This window comes from Myripristis murdjan, chromosome 13 (genome assembly GCF_902150065.1).
Source record: "Myripristis murdjan chromosome 13, fMyrMur1.1, whole genome shotgun sequence".
NCBI lineage: Eukaryota > Metazoa > Chordata > Actinopteri > Holocentriformes > Holocentridae > Myripristis > Myripristis murdjan.
The window spans coordinates 38,836,421-38,844,759 of NC_043992.1; the positions used below are offsets into that span (position 1 = coordinate 38,836,421).

At 41.5% G+C, this 8,339-nt stretch overlaps 1 protein-coding gene across 1 annotated transcript; it reads left to right on the forward strand.

Annotated features, from left to right (window-relative positions):
- Positions 1–1,496: 1,496 nt before the first annotated feature.
- Positions 1,497–8,082, forward strand: LOC115369611 (uncharacterized). Its single transcript, XM_030066238.1, has 5 exons — positions 1,497–1,551; positions 4,249–4,507; positions 4,674–4,707; positions 5,177–5,363; positions 6,770–8,082. The coding sequence occupies exons 1-5, from the start codon at positions 1,497–1,499 to the stop codon at positions 7,123–7,125; spliced, it is 891 nt and encodes a 296-aa protein (XP_029922098.1). The 3' UTR covers positions 7,126–8,082.
- The last annotated feature ends 257 nt before the right edge of the window (positions 8,083–8,339 follow it).

The following is an 8,339-nucleotide window of genomic DNA, read 5'->3' on the forward strand; positions in this document are numbered from 1 at the left end:
CACTGGATGGATTTGCACAATAGTTGGTGGAAACGTTGATCCCGGTCCAGTGGAGAAGTGACTGACTTTTTGGGCCAGTTGGCTTTGAGGGATATGGCAGCGGCCAAGTTTTAGCACCAACGGGGCCATAGCTTCTAAACGGATCCATGTAATATCACAAAGCGTGGTGGGGAGGCTGGTCATGCATCAAGTTAGCACTGACCACCTTTCTGGGGGCGTGTCCTATGACAACAATATTGCTGAGAAAGGGGTGGGGCTTAGCACAAAACAGCCTTAACTTCCAGCTGTGACTTTAGCACAGATCTTGCTCAGCTGTTGGCCTGTTTTAACGTTTTTGTTGTTGTTGTTGTTGTTGTTTTAAGATTATTTTTTGGGATAGTTCTGCTTTATTGGACAGTCACAATAAAGAGAGACAAGAAGGACAGAGCAGAGAGAGGGGGCATGAGAGCAACAAAGGGACCGGGACAGATTCGAGCCCAGCCTTAGTACTGCATGTGATGCACTGGCATATTTATCTTTTTCACCTGTGGAATCCTATTACTTTTGATCAATAAAGGATCAATAAAGATTCCTTTTATTTTGAGTGAGAGAGAAGAAATCAGTCATCTTTTATGCTACTTTTGGTTTCAGGCTGCTTCACTTCATTGTCCCGCATTCTGTCTCACTCTCTCTCCATCTGTCTCTCTCTCTGCCAACCATCTTACAAATCATCCATTTGTGAATACACGACCTCTGTGATTGTGATAACAAGAGGCCTGTTCTTCATCCCCTCTTACATAATCTTATTTCTAACTGTGATGAGCGAGCACAGGCGGATACAGTGAGCAGGGTTTAATCCCACTCTGGCATATGACATTGAAACACAGTTACTACACCAGCCTATCCACACCACAGCGACACCGTGTGTGTCGCCGTGGTGTGGATAAGCTGTGCCCTAATCTGCTGGAGCAGGAGGTGATCCAAGGCGCAGCTGGAAAGCTACCCAAAGTTACTCAACTGAGGACCAGGTAGTTCTTGATGACAGTTAAATGATAAAATGTTATGAATTGCACCATATGTTGTGGGTAGGATTGCAAATAGGGGTTTAAATCTTTGTGTTCTTGTGTACGTTTTTCATCCATGTGTGTTGCTGAGAGAGGGGGGCAGTGCAGGAGAGAGTGCAAGAGTCCAGCGTGACATCTGGTAAGGGCCACGATAAAAAAAAAAAAAAATCCTGGGATCTTTCTGGTGGGATTTATCCATCGCTGTTATGATTATTTGGGCCTCTTTCACTCATATGATGTTTATGTGTGCATGACCGGGGACAGCTCCAATTCCACTCACAACAACACGGGTTTAAGGAAGGCCTAAATAGTGGGGATTATTCTCTCTCTCTCTCACTCGCTCTCCCTCTCTCTCTCTCTCTCTCTCTCTCTCTCTCTCTCTCTTGCTCTCTCTCTCTCTTACCCTATTTTTGAGCATCAGCTCTGTCCCTCATTTCAGTTCCTGTTGCTTGGATGACTGCAGGCATGAGCACGGCAGGCGTACATCGGGGCTTCCTGAGGAAATATGGTAGGATAGCATCTTTTCTTTCATTTGTATGCAGGTTGTCTGCTATCATGCGGTGGATGATACACCATGACTCTGTGTCACACCAGCTTTCTGTTTTGTTTTGTTTTTTTGTTTTTTTGTTTTTAGTCTATTTTTGGGCTCATTCTACATGCCTTGGGTCAAGGTCACCTGCATTTCACTGCATCTCTTTGTATTGTATTTTTAGTTAATTTGCTTAGGGTTAAAATGCTTGGGGTTACCAGCACAACCATGATCTGTGGTTTCACTTCTCTATCATTGCAGTTTGTACTAAAAATCTCAGTGTGTTTGCTTTGCTGTGTTTTTGCACGTACCTTCTACAATATAATAAGTAACATTATGCAATAAGCACTGATATCATGCATGATGAACCACATTTTTTTTCATGAGTAGGGTTATGTTTAAAAATTAGATATCAGCCTTCTGGAAAAAGTGACACCTGCTCTTACAAAATGATTCATAAGAAAATTAAAACAAATTGTTTTTTGTATGATCATGATAAGTCCTTGATTAACAAAATGAGGACTCTATATTTTAGATGTATTGAGTAAAGAATTTGTATTCATATTTTTTCTCCAAAGGTGAAATGAACTCATAATATGTGTTAAGTTTCTAAGAATAGCAGCGGTGATAAGAGTGTTTTCTTAACTATGACTTAAGAGGAGAAACAGTCTGAGATCAGCACTCCTACTCTGACACTTGATATCTTACAGCCTTGGAGTCACTCTGTCAGACGTGATCGCTCCCAGATGTGCTTTTGCAGAATGACGAGATGTTCAATTTAAAGCCAAGTCATGACACAAGACCACATTCGCGTTTCATGTCTCTGTGCTCATGTTGCATCTGTTTTATATCGCTCTCAATTTCCTTTGATACGAAGTGGACTGATACTATTTACTAGAAATGCCAATCGTTCAAATAGTTTTACTATGGCAAGCAAACTATGGTAACTGTTTTTTTTGTTTGTTTGTTTGTTTGTTTTTTTGTTGTTTGTTTGTTTGCTTGTTGTTGTTTGTTTTTGTTTCGTTTTGGGGTTTTTTTGGTAAAAAAACAAAAAAGTAAAATCATGGTTCGAAAACCATGGTCATGCAGTGGTTTAACCATCTGTTTTTCCTACAGTATTACTACCAATTAATCATAGCTTCCCTAAAATACAAGTAGTACTATGGTACTGTTACCATAAAGTACCACAGTTGCACCATGGTTAGGATTATACTCATCATAGTTACCTTAAAGTACCATGGTAAAACCATGGCTGCTTTTAGGAAAACAGTAATCGTTTGTTATCATAATAAAACTGTGGTTACTGTAAAAAACATAGGAAATCACACTCCCTCGCTCTCATCTGTCCTGTCTCTCTCATTTGTGCAACCTAGTAATAGTAAATTGTGAAAACATAATGTATTATAATATGCAATGTATGCAGAACATTGGTGGTGTGTCTGTTTCAGAGTACAGACTGACTCCCAGCAGCAGGCAGTCCATGTGAACTCACACACCTCTCTCTCTCTCTGCCTCTCATGCAAAATCCACCTGTTCATCGCTAATCCGCTGTATGGAGAAATAGAGCAGACCTTCCCTTGTGCGGTCCATCTATAATCATTATTACAGAATGGATGGCTGTCTGGCACACTTACAGTCTGCCACCTCACCTGTGTGCTAAAATCCTGTGTTCAAAAAGAGCTTTTTGCTTTTGTTTGCAGTTTGCAGGGTTAAAGGTTCCCTTTGAGAGATACACATCTTTTCACTTCTCTAATCCTTCCTTAAGCAGAAAATTTGACTTAATATTGAAAATTCTTGTTTGCAGAAATGCACTGGGGTAGTGTTTGCAAGGGAGAGAGGAGCAGGTTGATGGAATTATTCACCACTAGGAGTGGTGAACTACCAAATTGTCTGTCTAGTTTACATTTTCTCCAATCATTTTCCAGTGGAGATTATATGTTATATTTTCCTAACATTTACTCATTGTTGTTTTCAAAATCCAAACTTTACTGTGTCAAATTTAGCTTGAAATGAACTGCTAGCCTGATTAACAAAGACGCTGCAAATCAGAAAACATGGATGAGTCAATAAAATTTTAAATTGATCATTCACTGACAGAGGCTTCCATTTCTTCCTGTAGGTGTCACGTGCTATGAACACACTCATCTCTGGCATAATGAAATAACAAAACTAATTGAAAGCTTTGTGCTTACTGTGATGGATTACCTAGCAGAGGCTCCTTCCAAGCTGGTGGAAGTAGTTTTTCTTGCTGTATGCCAATGACTGGCAGACCAAACGGCTGAAAGCAGGAAACTCTGAAAGCCCTGAAATATCCTATTATGCTAAATGTGTGCAGAAACCACCAGGAATAATGTAAATGAGAGGAATAACCTAGATTCTTAGTACAGCAAACACACAAACAAAAAACACCAGTATTATCCTATTTTTTTCACTTTCTCTACTTTGATTTTTTCCAGTCTGGGATTTTAATCTACTTTTAACCTTCTGTTGCACTCATAATAAATCACTCAGGATAAGCGCATTTATCTGAATGTCTCAAATGCAAGTAAAAATTGATAAATGTTTACTCCCAGGCTCACGATCTGAACCAGCTGGTGACCACCACCCCTGACAGCCTCGGCCCTCTGCTTCATCCTCCTCACCTGTCTCTTGTCTGAGTTACTTTTATTATTGCAGGGGGCTTCATGTTTAAACAGTGGAAGGAGAAGTACCTGGTTCTGACAATAGAGGGCAGCCTATTGGTGTGCCGTGATGCTGGGTCTCCACCAGACCAGGTGGTGGCGCTACAGACCCACTGTGAGTCCATAGTAGAGGGAAGGGAAATCCTGGACCTGCCCAAGTTGCCTCCAGGGGGCAGAAGGGACTGCTGCTTCGCCCTCATCCTGCCTCAGGACAAGTTCCTCCTGCTGCTCTCAGACAACCCTGATGACTGCAAGTGAGACACACACACACACACACACACACACACACACACACACACACATACAGATGCTAGAACTTCTTTCTCCTTTGTCCCACTTACTAGGAGACATGTTTTCTGCAGATGGGTTTTATCAGGGACTAGTGAAATGAGACTGACAGGTGTTGTTTGTTATTTCCAGTCTGTGGCTGACGTTGATCAGGAAAGTGAGAGAGGTAAGTTAACGCTTCACAATTCACTTTGATTTATTTATACAGCCCCTCATCACAAACATGTCTCAAAGGACTTTGATGAAAAAAAAAGAGCCCATGAGGTTTACTGACACAGCCTTGCCCTAGACCCTCTGCAGCATACAGGAAAAAAAAACTCCCATGGAAATCTTATTGGTGAAAAAACGGAAGAACGCTTTGGTGAGCCGAGGGCAAAGAGGGATCTCCCGCTAAGACAGCTTAGCGTGCAACAGGTGCCAGGACAAACAAATGAACAGTGACATGGACAAAGACAAAGGAACATATGATGCAGTAGAACATGATACAGCAATGACACAGGACTGGCCCTGCTCTTGTATCATCTAGCTCTGGTTTCATGCTTTTAATCCCAAAGTTTCATCATGCATGTGACCTGTGTGTGTCTATCACACCTTTTCACCTTTTCCAGATTAAATAACCGTCTGTCCTTTTCCAGGGTGTCACCTCACCCTTAACCCTTCAGAGACAGCGAAGCATCGCTCCCTGCATCACAGACAGAGACCCCTTGCCGGACTCCTCCAGTGACAAAGACCCCGGGTCACCCAGAGTCAGCGATGGCACCCCTCCTGTGTCCCGTGTCACTGAGCGGGGGGGCTCCTTCAGAGAGAGAGGCCAGAGTCCAGGTCAGCAATCTTTTATTGTGCTGTAACTTTACAGGTGTAATTGCTCACCATTTACAAACATTAACATTGTTTATGGGAGATTGTACTGTTGGTCAGCTTACCCATCAAGTGAATACACACACCAGAGTTATCCATGTGTCCCAGGTAGATCAATCATGCACTTATTAACTATTAATAAGTGCATAGTTAACTGCTAATAAAAGAATAACATTTCTTACACTTTCATAAAGCAACAACAAAAGTTTAGTAAAGGTTTAATATTAACATCTTAGATAGGTTAAACTCAATAACTTTATTTGTAACAATATGAAAAATAATTATAAAAAGCAACTTATATGGCTTTTATTAATATCATAAGCAGTCTATAAACTGTTTCTTGGAAGTACTTATAAATATTCTATAATCTAACAATAAATATTTTATAGTTTATGATACTATTACTAATACTAATACACTTATGTAGTGTTATTAACACTTATTAATGTGGTTAATCATCTTAGAAAGAACATAAGGGCCTTATTACCTATTAACAAACACTTATTACAAGGAGTTGTACCATTACTTTAGTGTTACTCCACAACATTGCCTGAGATGCTTTGCCGTGTAATTGCCATTTAACAATATAACATTAAACCTTCCATTTGAGCAGATATATGCCCACATATCCAACCAAAATCCTGTCCTACTAAGGAGGACATACAAAAGAAAGACGGTGATTCTACTGTACAAATAGCAACATTTCATCAACAGCTGAAAATCAAGCACCCAGGGGTCATTTGCTACTACCTTTGTGTTAGCATGTTGCCATTGCAGGTGCTTGGAGAGATCTGATGTTGTGCCCACAGCACTAGATAGTTGTTTCTGCCCTGGCTGGGCACAGTTTGCACTTAACTTTCACAGTCGTCTCCTTTTGCGCAACACATTTGAAGTGATGTGCATCCTCCACCCCTCAAAGGCTGTAGACCGCTCTGACATTTTTGTCCTGTGTCCCTTACAAACGCTAGCCAAAGTCAAGAGAGATCTGGCAACTGTCACGCAAGCTTGCATAAAAGGCACCTCTGATGATTTTTTTTTCTATCCGCCCATTATGCAGATAATTGATGAACTTATGTAATGCAAGTAACAACATAATTAAGGTGTGCACTCTTTAGGGGACCCTTTAGATTCAACCCTCCAAAAACAAACAAACAAACAAACAAAAAGCAAACAAATATGGAATAATAATCACCTACTATCACTATTCGGTATACTAATGTACTTGCATGGGGAGCAAAGGATTTACTGGGAGCATATGGGTAATTTTGTGATTTCAACACTTACCAGGTAAGATGCTCAGTGGGCAAAAATATGATGTACTCATGTACTGTCTGTGATTATCTGTCAGTGACGTGTATTTTCCTCCACAGCCAGTGGAGCACGGCGACCTCTGCGTAGTGTCTCCGTGGCCCCCCCCCATCGTGTGTCGGATTGTCTTCGCCACGGCAACAGCAGTGATGCTCGGGCGGTGAGGGCGGTGTGCCTGCTGATGGGAGGAGCGGCAGCCTCCTCTGCTCTGGGCTACCTCAACTCCTGCACCCCCTCCTCCCCGCTCAACAGCAGAGCCACAGAGATCACCCACAGCACAGGGGGCTTCTCAGAGCTCCCCACAGGAAGCTCCTTCCACGCCTGCAGCCAGGATGTCGACTCCCCACACTTCAACAGCTTTGACTTCGAAGGAGACTCCGACTTTGATGCGTTTGACTGTGGAGGATTTGCTTTTTAAGGGAAAAAACCCTCTTTTAAAGACCTTTTACTATCATCAGAATCCTTGTGTTAGTATCTCTTCACAAAAGGGCATTGTTAATTATTAATTATTTGTTTGGAAGTCTGTTCTTCTAATATATATATTAATGAAGGTGATCTTCCTGGGTTTGAGCCCATGCTCCTCAGGTAAATGATTCATGATCATGATTTGCTCTGAACAATGTGTCTGTGTTGTATCACTCTTTCCACGCCACAGAACGGCTTGAGGTTAATTGGGTGAACGGTTACATGATTCCAAACTACACAAATGCCATTTATAAGGCCATTTATGAAGAACTCTTAACCCCAAGTCCAAAAAGCATACTACACACTGATTCTAATCATGTTTTGAGTATTGAGTATGTAAGTATTGTACGTACGTATTGCACACTATTTTCCCACAATGTAGTGAGTTGAGGGAAAGGCGGAGGTACTCGTGGGGCAACAGTGAATGAGAAGTTCATAAGATGCATCTTTTTTTGGTATTTGTGCACAGGATGTGTTTAAAGTTGTAAGGCAGCAGAAGATGTCTAGAAGTAGGTCACATGACACTAATCAGCTGACATATTGCATCATTTCCAGTCAGTGCAGTATGTTGAATTTCTTTCATTCCAACAGTCAAAATAATATACTGTAGAAATGAGGCACTGCAGGTACTGTTAGGTGTTAGTACGTAGTGTGATTTTGGGACACATGCAGCTTCAGAGTGACAGCGATAGTGTTTGCTCCACTGTGCATCTCATCTTTTTTTCACTGTATTTGTTTTTAATACTTTTTTAAATTTGACCACTGTGATGATTTTGTTGTCATCTATTTGTTGTCCATTCCATTGTTTCGCTCTATTTCCCTCTGACCTGTTTTCTGAAATCACGCCCCACTCCACCCCCCACCCTCCTGTACCACACTGACATGCAGTCCAAAGGTGAGCTCTGAATAAATCCTGCTATCATCATGACTCTGTGTCTCTGCGTCCATCTGCTGTTTGTTGGCTAGCATGGGGTGACATACACACAGCAAGCCAAAGTTTGGAAAGGATGGATGATGGAGCAGAATTGTGCAAGAGGAGGATAGAGGAGCTTGGACGGTTATGTGTGCTTATCTGAGATTTTATATTACAGCAAAAATAATCCCTTGGGCTTAGAGCTCATAAACTAGACTCATATATGTGCATGTGTCTTTGTGTATACACTCAAC

Excerpts from the sequence above, each read along its gene's own strand:
- LOC115369611 (XM_030066238.1), top strand. The coding sequence starts at position 1,497 with ATGACTGCAGGCATGAGCACGGCAGGCGTACATCGGGGCTTCCTGAGG. Across the intron at positions 1,552-4,248 it reads GGGCTTCCTGAGGAAATATG|GGGGCTTCATGTTTAAACAG; the intron begins GTAGGATAGCAT and ends TTATTATTGCAG. Across the intron at positions 4,708-5,176 it reads TGATCAGGAAAGTGAGAGAG|GGTGTCACCTCACCCTTAAC; the intron begins GTAAGTTAACGC and ends GTCCTTTTCCAG.